This window comes from Jaculus jaculus, chromosome 2, assembly GCF_020740685.1.
Source record: "Jaculus jaculus isolate mJacJac1 chromosome 2, mJacJac1.mat.Y.cur, whole genome shotgun sequence".
Lineage (NCBI taxonomy): Eukaryota > Metazoa > Chordata > Mammalia > Rodentia > Dipodidae > Jaculus > Jaculus jaculus.
In genome coordinates this window covers 120158326-120174762 of record NC_059103.1, presented here as the reverse complement: position 1 = coordinate 120174762, position 16437 = coordinate 120158326, and the positions used below count along the sequence as shown (strand labels likewise).

Genomic DNA, 16437 nt, shown 5'->3' with positions numbered 1-16437 from the left:
CACATGTTGTACACTTCTTTACTTCCTATCTGCACCATTAGACTGCAAGTTCCATGAGACTAGAAATGCTGACCAAATATAAGATTTTCACACCATGGAACCAGCCCAGGAACTCAGGAAAGAATTGTTGAAGGGATAAGTGAGTTAACCAACTGTCTTTCATCTCTATTGTTTATTATACCCCTTTCATTCCTCCCTCATCTGAGTCTTTTCTTTCAGTGTAGAAACATAATGGAAAGTGATGGAGATACCCTCAGTTGTGGAACACATGCCTAAGGCCTTGGATTTGAGGCCCAGCAACAAACACACATGTGTGTGTGCATGCACACACACACAGTTGCTAAGCTTCACATAAGCCTTCCTTTCCCCTCAGTCCTCACCACATTCTTGCTTGGACAGGCTTCCTTCAGGAGCAGTAAATACTCGCTCTCTTAGTGGCTCTTCTTTGCCAGCACTCCTCTGCCCCTTCGCTACAGGCTGAGTTCTGTCCTTTTCCTCTCTGGTCAATAATACCAAATCCACCAGTGTTGACATCTTGGCCCCATTTGCTTCCCTTTGCACCAACCTCATCATACACCTTCTTGTCTCTTGGCTCACATTTCCCACTCTGTCCTCTACCTCTTCCGTTTTTGTGTCCCCAGGTCCTCTACTTGGCTTCTGTTCTTGTTCTTGTTCTCTCCCTCCACTGTTTCTGACTATCCCATGGCTTGCTCTGTCCCTTTACTCTGAACACTGAGATTTCCATGCATCACTTTGCACTCCTTAGTGGGGTGAACCTTACCCTTTGGCAGTATGGAGTGGAGTAGTATGCAGGTTAATGGCGTGGGTTGCAGAACCAAAGTAACTTAACTCTGAATCCCACCTTCACCAAGTACTAGCTTGGTGGCTTACATCAACCCATTTGCCAATCAGTTTCCTCATATAAAATTATGAGCATTATATGAGTTTTACTGCAGAAGAACATAGTATAGTACCCAGCAAAAAGAGAATTTCATAAATGTTATTAATAAATATTTTCAGTTTCTTTGCTCTTATTTCTGTCCTGTCATCTACCTCTGATCTACATCTGTATCCCCTATGCATAACCAAGTGTTTGGAATATCTTAAATGCTAAGATAACACATAAGGAATTAAAGCAACAATCACGATGGATGAAAACATGAAATCATAAACCTTTCCGAGATAGGTACTGTTGGAAGTGCGTTAGATCCTTTCTTCTCCTGGCACTTCATCCTTTTTTAACCTTAAAGCCTGACCTAACATGTCTTTCAATCTTTCCAGGTCAAATTCTTTATGGCCGAGTCCTTTGGAATCCAGAACAAAACCTCAATTCTGCTTACAAACTCCAGCTGGAGAAGGTCTATCTTTGTACTGGCAAGGATGGCTATGTGCCTTTCTTTGATCCTACGGGGACCATCTACAATGAAGGGCCACAGTATGGTTGCATTCAGCCAAACAAACACCTGAAGCACAGATTCCTGCTATTGGTACGCTCACCATTAAGGTTAACGTTAAAGGGCTGAGAGCAGTTAGACTTCTCAGTTGTGAATTCTGACAAAAGCAGATTCCACTCTTGATGGTTTCTTTTTTTCTCAGTGTTTTCATGGTTATTTCTGTCTGTACTGCTAAATACCAGCACACATTACCAAATGTACTGGTTATGTTGGGCAGCAAGGAACACTTAGGTGTTACAGGAAGAGGATCCTGGAGTATGGTTCAGGGACCCTTAAAGGTCCTCACACTCTTTCCAGGGGTCCTCAAGGTCACAACTGCTTGCTTAATACTGTGATAGTACCTGCCAATATTTTAGGAAAATGCTATTTACCAAGTTTTGACTTAGAATTTAAAAAAAATCCACAATTAATTCAAAGTTATAAGTGCACCCCTCCCTTTCCCAACTTCATGGCTGTGTGAGATGACATTTGTCTTTATATAGTTATGCTAAAACATTTCACAACTGACTAAGTTTGAAGACTTGCCTTCCTTTCTAGAAATATGCAAAAATTTAAACTAATACCAGTTCTCTTTTGGGAAGGAGATGGATAGAGGTAATAGAGGTATTTTTCACCCAAAGTGTTTTATTTAGGTTAACACACCATGAATTTTCATTGCCATTTTAAAATAAATTCCTACATAGGTATTTTTAATTTTCCTAGACCAATTTTTTATACAGTTTATGTTGATAGAAGGAAATCACATAATTAAAATTTCTTTGAGGTCCTTGATTCTAAACTATATAAAATATCCTAAGACCAAGTAGTTGAGAATTATTGGTCGAGGTCATTCATACTGTTTGAGGCCATAGAACCTACCAGAGGCCTCCTTAGGGAACACAGTGAGTATCCCAGGGCAGAAATGACTTAGGGAGAAGTCATCTACAACACGCATTCTCCTCACCCAACCCACAGCAGGAGGGTCACACCTGTCTCTTCCTTCTCTTCCCAGTACTGCACCTACCAGCTCAGTGGTCTGTCTCTTTACATCTTGTGCTCCTTTTTTTCCTGAAATTCCAGGACCGCAGCCAGCCAGAGGTCACTGATAAGTTCTTCCACGATGTGCCTTTCGAGGCCCACTTTGCTTCTGAGTTGCCTGATTTCCAAGTGGTCAGTAGCATGCCAGGTGTGGACGGATTTACTCTGAAAGTAGATGCTCTCTATAAGGTGAGTCTGCTGAGACTTCTGCTGAGCAGAAGCTTAGAACCAAATCCATTCATTTGAGAGCCTACAAAAAAGCAGCACTGCATCATGCCTGCTCTGTTTCTTTTCATAACACTCTTGCTGAGAGACCTTTTATTGTTATTAAACCTATCATTCACCCTCAAAATTCTGTCTATCTCCAGCAGACCAAATCAATGGTAGCATTCTTTAGTTTTCTTTAATTTGCATCTGAGCATCTGTCATTGTGTGTATCAGTGCTGCACATGATGCTGTCAGTGTTCTTAAACTCTTTTGAGCTCTGCTGAGCCAGCCAACTTTCAAGGGTTTGTGAAAAGTGAACAAAATCATAAATACAATGCACAAGTTAGAAAAAGAATTACTAGTATTAGATAAGAAAAAAAATACTCTAAATTCTAGCAACAAACATGACCTCCTAAGATCAAGTTTTACAATGTTTTTTTTCTGTCTGTCTCCAGATACTTACTCCATGACCTTGAACTTCAGAACTGCTATTGCTCATCTGAAGTTATTTCAAAACCAGTCTTTCCAGGCAAGCAGATGAGAAGGACATAAAATACTCAATCTAATCTTTCTGGGGAATGATCCAGGAAGTGGTCATAGTGTTCATTTAACAAATGTTTTCTGAAGTGTGTGTGTGTATGATGTGGTGTATGTGCATGTGAGTCCAGGTGTACATGTACCATGGTGCACATGTGGAAAAAGTGGTTGTAAGAGGACAACCTCTAATGTTGGGTCTCACCTTCTACCCTGTTTGAGACAGTCTTTTGTTCATAGCTGCATATGTCAGGCTTGCTGGATCCTGAACTTCCCAGGATCCTGCTGTCCCCACCTCCGCAGAGCAGGGATTATAGGGATGAATCACCATTCCCAGTTTTTATGTGTGTGCCAGGGATCCACACTCAGATCCTCATACTTGAAATGCAAGCCACTTCCCAGTCCCTCCAGAGTAATGGTTTAGTGAAAATTTGTTGAATGTTTCCATTTTAACTAAAGCTCATCAATAAGTATATGTTAGCATAGCGAGCAGTTAAAGGGCACAGGTAATAAATGTGGCCATTAATACAATTATTTCCCTGCTGCTAATAAAGACCAACAAATCATAATAGGCATTCACTTAGCTGAAGATACCATGAAAAATAAACTCTTAGGCTATTTCCCATGTATAGGTAAAGCAACAGAAAAAAAAAAATATGAGTAACTGACCCAAGATCACCCTACTTGGGTAATAAAATAGAACTGATAATCCTTGGTTTGGTTCTCTGTATCTTAGAACACCATCCATTGCCAGTGCTTTTAATGAAACCATTTCTCTATGAAAGTATATCTTAACTCTTGTCTTTCCACATCCTTTCTTCCAAGGTGCTGTATGGGCAACAATAACATGTGGTTTGTCTCCTGTGCCCCTCCTCCTGCAGGTGGAAGCAGGACACCAGTGGTATCTCCAGGTGATCTACATCATTGGCCCAGATACCATGTCAGGGCCCCGGGTCCAGCGCTCTCTCACAGCCTCTCTAAGACGCCATCGGAGGGACCTGGTGGACCCCAGTGGCTGGCTGAATCTTGATGATTCCCTCATCTATGACAATGAAGGGGACCAAGTCAAGAATGGTACCAATATGAAATCCCTTAATCTGGAGATACAAGAGCCCATTATAGCTGCTTCCCTGTCCCAAACAGGGGCATCAATTGGCAGTGCTCTGGCTGCTATTATGCTTCTACTCCTGGTGTTTCTCGTGGCTTGTTTCATTACCAGGAAATGCCAGAAACAGAGGAAGAAACAACCCACAGAGGACACTTTGGAGGAATACCCTCTGAATACCAAGGTGGACGTAGCCAAGAGGAACCCAGACAGGGTAGAGAAGAACGTGAACAGACAGTACTGCACTGTGCGCAATGTCAACATTCTGAGCGACAGGGAGGGGTCTTACACATTCAAAGGTGCTAAAGTAAAAAAGTTGAATCTGGAAGTCAGAGTCCACAACAACTTACAGGATGGAACAGAAGTTTAACAAGGAGACAGACCCATGTGTATTTTTTTTTCTAAAATCATTTTTATAAAACGTGGAGAAATACTGGTATTTTTATAATCTTGCAGATTAAAAAAGAAAGGGAAAACCATAGCTTTGAGTGGCGGACAACACACATCACATACATCAACTCACAACTGAGCTACCTCATGAAACAAAGAACTGCTGAGACCCCCAGAGTCCTGGAGTAGAATTGGTCCCTGTAACAGTCTCAGTGGCCACACAGGACTCCTCTGTAAGGCTGATTGCAGAAAACAGGGGCTTTAGTATCAGGATTGGTGCTGGACAGGTAGCTTAGCTATGAGTTTGGAGGCCTGGGAGTTGACAATGGCAGATCTCTGGGGATGTGAGAGGGGTGCAGGGCCTTTGACTTCCTCCCCCACCCTGGTTTTCTCCTTCATGGCCTTTTCTTAGACTTCTAGACAGCAGAATCCAAATTGCTGACACTCAGATTCCATTAAAAATTCTTCTAATCAGCACAGTTTAGACAATTGTGCATTGTTTTCACTTGATGGATGTGTGCCCTGACCTCTAAATACACTTAGCTTTTCTACAGCATTTTCATATACAGGTCTTAGTGTGCATTGCATTAGGGTACTTCTCTATGGGTATTTACCTAGGGGGAGGCCAGAAGCCCATACAGAGGAGGAGTCTGGCCCTGAGGAAGGATGCTGCAGAGTACCACAGTCTTTGTATGCCAGAGATGCCCTTTGAAAGTCATCCACACTTCCCTGCTATCTATCTGAGGCTTTGCTCTGTCCAGTAATACAAGCCAATGTGCTAGCTATGAGTGAGTTTTTAACTTAGTTAGTATTGCAGAAAGGTGACTCATTTAAAGAAAACAAATTATTAGAGGATGGAGTGAAACCAGACTTAACAGGAGGATGCTGGTCCTCCTTGCTGTGTGTCACACAGCAGATGGAGGCACAGTCTTTGATGCAGTATTTCAGGGATTGCACTTTGGGGGTTCTTTTCTGGTAGCTCAGGCTCTTATTTTTACCATATCAGCACATGACAAGGCCATAAACACATGGCTTTAAAATAATTTAGTGTTCAAATAATCAGCTTAAATATTGTGTGTGTGGCACGCACACGACTTGCCTTTGTTTCTGCCCTATAGGCAAAACCATAAGCATGCACATATGTTTTTCATTGGAGGAACAGTTCTGTTGCTCAGGAGAAACGGTGTCCTCCTCATGCATGGCACTCCCTAGCACTGAGAAAATAACAGAGCATCCACATCATGTAATATTTGTATTAGAATGGCCCAACTCTTTAAGAACATTCCAAGCTGGCACTGAAAGGTTAGAATGAATAAACCATGAAAAGTTGCAGGTGACTCTACAGACTTCAAATTTGAGAGCAGGACCTGTGTGAGCCACACCCTTCCTTCTTCAATAGTGCCTTGCACATGATAAGCACTCCAGAAGTGTTTACTGAGTAAATGAATGAACGGTGTGATGGGTGCATGGCAGAGGAGTAATTTGGGAAGAGGAGATGAGGAAGTATAGTGGCAATATCACAGAAGAGTCCTCTGTTTTATTGGCTTACTAAATAGTCCTGCAACTAGGACAATACCCCATAACTTTAGGCAGTCCTGATTGTCAGTGGTCCTCTGGAAGCAGGAATAGAAAGATTATAGGAATGAATGGGCAGGAGGCGACACTGGGAGTCAGCATGCAAAACCAAAATGGGAGATTTAGAGGGGAGAGATTTTGCATTCTGAGAGGAGTGCAATGTTTTCAGAGGGAGGATAGGGTGAGCCAAGAAACTCCTGGCAGATGCTTCCTACCAACTTGTATGATTCTGGGCAGAGCTGCTGTTATAGCCCTGGGACACCTGGAGCTGATGAGGCAGGGATTGGATCTTCTCCAGAATCACCTAAAGTGTGAATGCTAATTCTGCAAGAACGTGGAGCCAATCATCTGCAGGGAAACTTTCAACTTGGCCTATTATTTGCCACTTTACCTATGGCCAGCATGTTCACACATTAGAGCAGCCATTTTTTATTTGCTCTAGTGTGAGGAGTTAATACAAGTGGTGGAATGAACCTGGCGTGGGGAGAGAAGCAACCAAGGGGTCTGCATATGAGGACCCGGAGATGGAGAACTTCATGGGAAAGCACTGGTAATATTCCTGCCTCCCCACTGCAGACATTTCCTTGAAAGTGAATACTTCTCTAGTGGATGGACACTTCTTAAATTGAAGTGTTAAGAGATGTGGAGTTGACATTTGCCAGTTTGATGCAGAAATGTTCATTTCACTTACAATTTCTACTAGGTCTTTGAGATCAGATTGACGACTAATGTGGATTCTATCTCAGTGGAAACTCTGCTTTCAACTTCTCTTACTTGTTCACTATTGCCTTGTGTGTGTGTGTTACTAACCTTTTATACCACACCTTCAGGTGAGGAGGAACAAAACCCCCTCAGGAGTTGTGACTTGCTCTCTTATGCTGGCTGTGCAGGTTAAAAGAAATAATGGTCTGCACCATTTTTCCACCTCACTGCCCTTTTATTGTGCCCAGGCTTCCTGCAGTTTCCCATTGTTGGTTGGGAAATCATGTGGGAAAGTTGTTTGCACAGTCTTGATACTCACGTTCAGTCTCCTGTAGGGATTTATGACTCTAGGTACTACACACCTGCTCAGACTGAGAAACATATCTGTGGTGCTGTCAACCTTTTGAGTTCCTGACCCTCAAATGATGTTTGTATTTCCAATATGAACTTGTGTGTGATCAGTTTCTGATTTCTCCAATGGCTTATGCCACTATATAAATTTGTATTAATAATAAATGGCAGATGGGTTGTCTTTTGTTTGCTTTTCTATGTTCCTTTTCAATTATTCATCTCATTAACATAGACACTGCCACTGAGCTGGCAAATCATTCTGCAACTTGAGGCAGTTTTTTGTTGTTTTTCTTTTTCTTTTTTTTTTTTTTGAAAAAAACTGTAATGGTATTAAACTTGAAACACATATTAATCATGCTAGGAGCAAGATGCTGAATAAATTACATGCCCTTAGATCATCACAGCTTTGTTTTTGCAATCAGGACCAAGTGAAATACTCTAATTTCCATGTGTCTATAATAGGATGAATATTTATACTACATTATCTTCAAACTTTCTCAACATTGAATGTGAAGATGACTATGTCCTTTTTTTTTTTTTTTTTTTTTACACATGTAAAGATTTGGTAAGTGTTCATAGCACTCTGGAGATGTTCAGCACTACAAGTTTGTTGGCTTATGAAAGGCAAGATGGCAGAGACAGATGGAACTGAGCCCAAACAATCTTGGCATTCTTCAAGCCTGTGCATTTGTGCCTCTTAACCCTCTGATAAAATCAGAAGGCTGCCAAGGATTGTGACCATCAGCACATATGCACGCTCATCAGGTCTTGAGAATGCATGTTTTCATAAAATCTTGGGAGGATGCCATGACCAAGCACACATTCATGTTCCTCAAAACCTTAGGCTTAATGTAATCTTCAAATCCTCCAAGTTTTCAATTATTGTCGCTTGCCTGGTAGTGGACTCATAGTCCTGGAGCACATTTCTCTAAGGTATATATAGGAGCTATGCCAGAAACCTATGTGTATTATTGCTAGAATTGAGTACAAAAAATGCTTTAGGAAGTTTGAGTGACAATATTTATTTCCATTTAGAATGTAAAATGTTTCACAGACTCAGGTTTTAAACAAACATTGGGAACCGAGGAAAGAAACTATAACCAGAATACATGGCTTTGTGTAACCATATAAAATTGAGGGTTTTATAGGTTATAGGTAATCCAATATCAGTAGTTTTTTATGCCTCAACCTAATATCAAGATATGACAATGTGTAATATAAATGCTGTCCCCAAATGAGTAAAAATAGTTCTTATCAAAATCCAGTCAGGGGACTGGAGAGATAACTTAGTGGTTAGGCATTTGCCTACAAAGCCAAGGGACCCAGGTTAAATTCCCTAGGACCCATGTAAGCCAGATGCACAAGGTGGCACATGCATCTGCAGTTTGTCTGCAGTGGCTAGAGGCCCTGAGATGTCCATTCTGTCTTTCTACCTGCTTCTCACTCACTCTTTCTCAAATAAATAAAAATAATTTTTTTTTTAAGCCAGTCAGGGGCCGGAGAAATAGCTTAGTGGTTAAGGTCCTTGTCTGTGAAGACTAAGGTCCCAGGTTTAATTCTCCAGGTCCCACGTAAGCCAGATGCACATGGTGGCATATGCATCTAGAGTTCCTTTGCAGTGGCTAGAAGCACTGGTGTGCCCATTCTCACTCTCAGCCTCTCTCGCTCTTTCCTTTCTCTGTGTCTAACAAATAAATAAAAATAGTTTTTTTAGCCAGGTGTGGTGGTGCATGCCTTTAATCCCAGCACTTGGGAGGCAGAGGTAGGAGGATCGCCATGAGTTCAAGGTCACCCTGAGATGACAGAGTTAATTCCAGGTCAGCCTGGACCAGGGTGAGACCTTACCTCGATAAACCAAAAAAAAATAGTTTTTTTTTTTAAAAAAAAGCCAGTCAGAATGGTACAGGAGAAATATCACGTGACATGCCGTGTGCAGCTGACAAGGTTGCAATCAAATACAGTGACCCCTTTATGTTTTCTACCTTATTGTCCCCAGAACAACTTTAACACAGTTGTCCTGGATCATTTTCTTTAAAAGTTCCAAACAAACACCAAATTTCAAACTCTCAAATACCTGAACACGCACAACTTGCAGCCACTTCAAGTTCCTCTAACCATGACTGAATGCTGGTCGTGAGACATTCCATCACTTGGCTTAACAATAAATAGACGACGCTGCAGCCTTCTCTTTAAAATGTGGTGGGACTTTATCCTGAGGCTCAAGTTCTAAGTCTGGTCAACAAGGGACAGTTTATTAGGATCCAGCCTCTGGGTGAACCTCTTTCAGCTGTTAAATATCAGCGTAAGGAGGCTCCATCCTTACACATTAAAAATGAACCAATGTCAGATCCCAGTAACTCCCAGACTTCACTGCTGCCGACACTGCCCACACCCACTGCCTGTCATCCGCGCTCCCAGAAACTGCCCTGCTCCACTGCTTCTGTGAAGCTCCAATCTTGGCTTCTGGCTGGGACTTGCCACTGGAGAGGAGCCACTGAAGGGAGAGTGGCTGTGCAGTTTCAGCCCCTTTGCTGTTTTTTGTTTTGTTTTGTTTTTGCTTTGCTGTGGTTTCCTTCTCGGCCATGGGTTCTGTTGTCAGCCTCCATTAAGCGGCCCCAGTCCTTACAAGTTCTAATACAGCCTTTCCCTCCTTTACCCAATGCAGTTATCAAAGTGTCAGTGATTGTAGGGTGTTCCCAGTTCTCAGGGGCTTCATCCCTTCTGAAAAGAGTCCATTTAGTAACCTTCATTCAAACCTTCACGTATGTCATCCCTCTTCTGCCTGAACTCACAGCCTTTAAACTCAGCGCCATTTGTTTATAGTTTTATTTTTAACACAACACATATAAACTTAAACTCTAATAAAGTACTTTAATTGTGCTCATTATGATAAAAAGGGGTGAGTGGTTAGACGGTTAACAGCTAGCTGTGGAGTCAAGGGGGGGGGCACGGTCCTGCTGTATATATCAACCAACACCTTTTCTAGGGTCTGATGAGTATCGGCATTAACCCTGCGTTAGGTTCATCCCGCAGTGCCAGTTCTGCTTACCAAAAGTGGCCTACTAGGCACTTGCATTCCATGCCCAGCTCTATGCCAGCAAGCCAGGCTTCTTACTCATTCAAAGTTTGAGAATAGGTTTAGATCATTTTGGCCCCAAGACCACTAATCATTCACTTTACCAGATAAAGCAGCGTGGGTGGTCGCAGCTTTCTGCTAGAGCGCTAGCTATCCTGAGGGAAACTTCAGAGTGAACCAGCTACTATATGGTTCGATTAGTCTTTTGCCCTTATACCCAGGTCAGATGACCTTTTTGCATGTCAGAACCACTACAGACCTCCACTAGAGTTTTCTCTGGCTTCGTCCTGCCCAGGCATAGTTCACCATCTTTTGGGTCCTAATGGCCAGAAGGTGCTACATGGGTGACTGGGGGAAAATGACAAATATCTGTCCAAGCAACTCATGGTCTAACCTACTTAGCAGCAAATAACATGTAGTGATGCCCACACAAGTGCAATAGTGGCGCACAGCCATGGTGGGAAACCAACTGCTCTTGATTTGGCTAACTGATCCCCTCAGTGGTATGGGACCCATAGCTGGATCTGGGAAACAAGTGAGAACCATATCCGAACGTAAGCCTGCTCTCCATTAACAAGCTACTACCAATCGTGGGCTACAAGAGGGTCTACACATATTAAATTCTCTATAAAAAAAGTAAGAATTATCTCATTTGTCTAACTTACTCTCTGTTGGAGAATCTGCTTCTCTTTTTCATGTAGATCCTAAGGAGAGAGCTACCCCATCATACCTCAAAAGGGCCCCAGCTGAAACAAAGAACAATTGACAAAACAAGCAAGAGTTTTCTTGGTGAACCAGGTACCACCAGCACAATGGTGAAGGAGATCAACACAGAGAAAAATCAACTCCTACCAAATCAGAGATCCAGAGACCCAGAGGCCCCCAAAACCTCATCACTGAAGCAGTCCAAAAATGAACCCAACATGGCTCAGGGAGATTTTGCAGAATAGGGGGTGGAAAGAATGTCAGAGCTACCTGTTGGGTCATGATATGCAGAGACATTTATCCCACCCATAACTGTGGGCTAACTCCAGAATGCATGACCCACATACTCAACAAGGAGGTATCAGGGGAGGGGGTAGGACATGGATGAGCCTAATAATGGTACCAAATTGACTGTATTCATTGAGTACAAAACTAATTAATAATAAATAAATAAATTAATAATATTCACCTTTAACAATTTTCTGGATCCCACTGTCACTACCTTGAGAACCATTACTCCAGTCTCTAGAGTTCAAACGCAAGCAGGGCCAGTTGTGTTCCCCTGAGTTAATCCGTGTAGACTAAAGATAGGTGGTTCTGGGGAGAAGTCTCAGTGGATAAAGTACTTGCTGCAGAACTATAAGTACCTCAGTTCAGATCCCCAGAATCTGAACTTCACCTATGTTTACCAGACATCTATAACCCCAAACACCTATGGGAAAAGGGAAGTGAAGAAAGGAGATTCTGCTGGAAGCTTGTGGGAGAGCTATCCTTGCAAATGAACAATGAGAAACCCTGCTTCATACAAAAAGAAAGATTGGAGTGGACACCTGAGGTTGTCCTCCACACATACACTACGGCCTGTGTGCACCTATGCGTGTGTGCATGCACACACACACACACACACACACACACACACACACACACATCGTGGTAGTTTGGATGTAAATGAATGGCCCTTCCAGACTCAGAAATTTTAAAGTAGTTATATGTATTTGTGTGTGAGAGATAGAAAGAGGCAAATAGTGAAACAGAATGGGCTTACCAGTGCATCCTGCCACTGCAAATGAACTCTAGATGCATGTGCCACTTTGTGTACCTGGCTTTATGTGGGTACGGTGGGGGGGGGTATCAAACTTGGCTCATTAGGCTTTCAGGGAAGTGCTTTAACTGCTGAGCAATCTCTCCAGCCCAGAGTCAGGTATTTTTTTGTTTGTTTTGTTTTTTCAAGGTAGGGTTTCATTCTTTCCCAGGCTAACCTGGAATTCACTATGTAGTCTCAGAGTGGCCTTGAACTCATGGTGGTCCTCCTACCTCTGCCTCTGGAGTGCTGGGATTAAAGGTGTGTGCCACCACGTCTGGCAGGGTCAGTTATTTATTTTTTTTATTTTGTTTTTTTTCGAGGTAGGGTTTCACCTCTAGTTCAGGCTGACCTGGAATTCACTATGTAGACTCAGGGTGGCCTCACACTCAAGGCAATCCTTTTACCTCTGCCTCCCGAGTGCTGGGATTAAAGGTGTGTGCCACCACGCCTGGCTTGGGTCAGTTATTTTTGATGAATCTTCCTATTTAGTCTTCAGCAGGCAGAGCCCTGGGTGCAACTGTGAGTCCAGCCCTACTAGGTGCATGCCAGCTTGAACTCTGCTGTTCATGCTTACACGTGCTGGCTTTTGTCTCTCTGCTATGGATGTGTGGAAGTGAGCCAGCTTCTGCCATAATGGGGCTTTCTCTGGGGTCTATAAACCTGAAATAAACCCTTTCTTTCCATGAGTTGCTTCTGGTCGGGTGTTTGTCCCAGCAACAGGAAGGTAACTGCAACACACATCATATACATACAAGAAGGGGAGCACCTTGCTTCATCCTGCTCAACCACTAGAAAAAGTATCTCCAGACATTATCACAGGGTTGAGAAACTGGGCTCTGTGTGGGCTTAGAGCTTCCCATGCCAGTGGCTCTCAAGTCTCAAGTTCTTGTTTACAATTAGCAAAGAACTGAAATTCACAGACACAAAGGAAGATGGATCATGATAGATTTACTTTCAGAGAGAGTTGAGGTAAGAAAGCAGAAAAGCAGAAAAGCTCCCAAGCACCCCTGCTTCCAGCAAGGAGAGACCCCAAGGAAAACCAGGAAATCCATGCAGCAACTTGGATCAAGTCTTTTTAGAAATTAGGTATCCAATGGGAATAAGCCTCCTTGCCAAGTTTAAATGTACAAAACCTTGATTGGTTGGTGGACCCAGGAGGGGAGTGCAGATTCAGAAAGGGCCCACTAATATTGATGAAAGACTGAAAATTTAAGATGGAAGAATCAGGAAGCTGCTCTTTATCACCTCCTTGGATCATACTGAACCAGACTGGAGTTATAGTCTCATAGGGCCTGTCCCTAGCTGACTACTTGCAAAATAAAGTTACCAAACCGGGCTGGAGAGATGGCTTAGGGGGTAAGGCACTTCCTGCAAAGCTAAAGGACCCCAGTTCGATTTCCCAGGAACCATGTAAGCCAAATATGCAAGGCGGGCATGCATCTGGAGTTTGTTTGCAGTAGCTGGAGGCCGTGGCCTGCCCATTGTCTCTTTCTCTCTTTCTCTCTCTGCCTCTTTCTGCTCTATCATGAGTCAGTTACACAATAGGTAGGGAGCCTTTTCAAATCAGCATCTTTATGTTAGGAATATACATTTTAGGTTCTTCCATGGCTTGATGCTCACTTGTTAGCATTGAATAATATTGCAATACATGGATATTCCACAGTCTGTTATCCACTCACGTACTGAAAGACATACTGGTTCCTTCCAAGTTTCATCAATTATAAACAAAGCTTCTGTACATATCCATCTGTATTTTTTGGTGAGCATATACATTTAATATTGGTTGGGTAAATGCTAATAAACGCAACCTCTGGATTGAATAGTAAGAGTATATTTAGCTTTGTAAGCAGCACCCAAATTGTCCTCCGTGTAGCTGTTCCTGCCTGTATTCTCATTGGCACTGAGTGAGAATGCCTCTTGGCCCATGTCCTCAGCAGCATTTTGTGTTTGTGTTCTGGAGTTTGACCATCTGGTAGGCATCTCATTGTCACTTTAATTTGAATGTCCCTGATGACACCGAATGTATCCTCCAGTGTTCTGGGGTTATAGGTGTGAGCCACCAGTCCGCAAACTCCTGCCTTGTCCTCCAGAGGACTGGGATTGCAGATGCGAGCCGCACTCTTGGCCAGACTATGTCTTGATGTGTTTCTTGTCACACACATTGTTGCTGTTTGGATAAATCAGAGTTGCTCAGTCTATAATCTTTACGAGGAGAACAGCAGTTTAGGGGCTCTGCGACCAGAAAGGGGGAATATGAATGCATATTCAGGTCACCCAGGAACTCCTATGCAGGTGATAGCAATGTATGTCAAAGTAACCCCAAGATTGTCGAATAGAAGACAGAAAAACCGAAGCTTTGTGAGAAATCTTGAGTTTATGCGGAGAGGCGTGGGAAAGTGTTCAGCCCTCTGTTCTTTCCCTGGTCCCTTCTCTTCTGAACTCTAGGAGTCTACGCCCTTTTGGCGGCCCCATCACTGTTGTTTAATATTTCGTGGTTGATTTTGCTGTACCCAGATTCTTAACTTCCTTTCCAATTCTCAACTCATTTTGTAACACACGCTGATTCTTACTAGACTTCTTTCCCCCAAGGAATCAAAAGTCAAGCGCAGCAATTAACTGAAGCCCAGGGGAATGGATTTCGGTGTGGGCTGGAGGGAGAAGCCGGCGGAAGAGCGCGGGGAGCCGGCTCGGGGCTGGGGCAGACGCCCTGGGCGCGGCCAGCCGGCGGGCGGGCGGGCGGGCGGGCGGGCAGGTGGCGTCCGCGCCGGGGGCGGGGCCCGAGGAAGGGGAGCGGTCTCCGGCGGGGCGCGGGGCGCGGGGCGCTCACCTCGCGGGCGGCTCTGCAGCGCAGTGTCGCCTCGGTCGCCGGCAGGGTAAGTGGAGCTCCCGCGGGCGCGGTCCCTGCGGGGCGGGGCGGGGCGGGGGAGAGGAGCCGGGAGTGCGGGGGAGCCGCACGGGGCAATGCCCAGGAGCGTCTCCCTGCTGGGGTCTTGGCGGGCCCAAGTTCACACCCAGAGGCGGCATCCGCATTCCTAAAACTCTCGGGGACATCAAAATGTCGGAATGGACCTCAGCGTCCACCTGGGCCTGGCCACCATGGACCTCAGAGTTCAGAACGTTAACCACACTCATCTTACTTTTTCGTAGGTGAATTTTTTTTTTTTTTTTTTTTAAGTCTTTGGGGAGGTAGGAGAAAAAGTGGATTAGGACGTTGGACGTTGGGGAAGTTTGGTTTGCCCTGAAAAGACTCACCATTTTCTTTGATTGCAACAGAATCCCATGTACTAGAAATGAATCACTCCCCCTGGCACTTGAGCCAGAGGTGAGAGATCCGGATAGGAGGTTACAAATGACCATATATAGGAAACTGTGACTTCCATAAAAGTTCTGGGTCTTTGGAGGACCCTCCAGCTGCCCTGAAGCAGCAGCCAGAGGCGACACACTCTTTCCCCAGGAGGTAAGTTCAACACAGACAAGGCTGCGCCAGGAAAGCTATAGTTTCCCATCAACAACCTAAAACAAATATATATACTTACTAAAACTTTATTCTGTGAAGATTCCTTCACTGGTTTTCATTATGGCAGAGAATTTCAGAGTGACCAGAAAGGCAATGTAAACTTGTAAAGAAAATCAGACCCCTCTGTTCCCAAAGTTGTTTGGGTGTATTAAGAAATCTGTTTAGAAACAGATGCAAGAGGAAGTTAAAGGAAATTATGCAGCCATTGTAATCCCTTTCAGGAAGGATGTGTTTAAAGTTCTATTGTTAGATCATTTAACCTCACTCTGGAGTAATTCTTAACTTAAAAGTTAAAAGGGTAGTGCCGTAATAATTCTTAGTAATGTAAAAAATATATTGGATCAACAAGTACTAACTGTCAGTTTAGGCCAGGGACTGGGCAATGTAGAGCAAGCTTTTGGGGGTTAACAGTTCATACCTTTGGAGTCTGGCTACATGGTTTAATAGTGTCTGCTAGGTTTCGGTGTGACTCGAGTTTATTATACCTCTGTGTGAACCTTTTTCATATGCAAAGTGGAGAGGCTATTAATGATACCTAACTCGATAACTCGCTAGATTGTTGTGAGCTTATGTTAAATCATTTAATGGTTTTCCCCCCATGCCTATTAATGCTTCAATGGGCCAACATGATAAAAATTTCCTGCCTTGTTGAATTCACCTTCTACTTGTTGTATTGCCTTGTGAATAATATAGGGACAACAATATGGATTAGGAGCAAGA

General features: G+C 43.5%; 2 protein-coding genes across 5 annotated transcripts in view; both read left to right on the top strand.

Moving 5' to 3' along the window:
* Fras1 (Fraser extracellular matrix complex subunit 1) overlaps window positions 1–7519 on the top strand; it is a 482271-nt gene extending 474752 nt beyond the window's left edge. For all 3 annotated transcript variants that reach the window (XM_045144057.1, XM_045144056.1, XM_045144058.1), the window contains 3 exons: window positions 1282–1487; window positions 2514–2660; window positions 4094–7519. In XM_045144057.1, the coding sequence (XP_044999992.1) occupies window positions 1282–1487; window positions 2514–2660; window positions 4094–4687 (947 nt within the window). In that variant the 3' untranslated portion in view covers window positions 4688–7519. The remainder of the gene's footprint in view (window positions 1–1281; window positions 1488–2513; window positions 2661–4093) is intronic.
* Window positions 7520–15016: 7497 nt separating this feature from the next.
* Window positions 15017–16437, top strand: part of Anxa3 (annexin A3) — a 75911-nt gene continuing 74490 nt past the window's right edge. Inside the window, exon 1 of one of the 2 annotated variants that reach the window (XM_045144749.1) lies at window positions 15017–15073. Coding sequence is in view for 1 of the 2 variants with exons in the window: in XM_045144748.1 (XP_045000683.1) it covers window positions 15256–15343 (88 nt within the window). In the remaining variant the exon portion in view is untranslated. Of the gene's footprint in view, window positions 15074–15172; window positions 15344–16437 lie in introns of those variants that run through there. The other variant, XM_045144748.1, reaches the window with a different exon arrangement.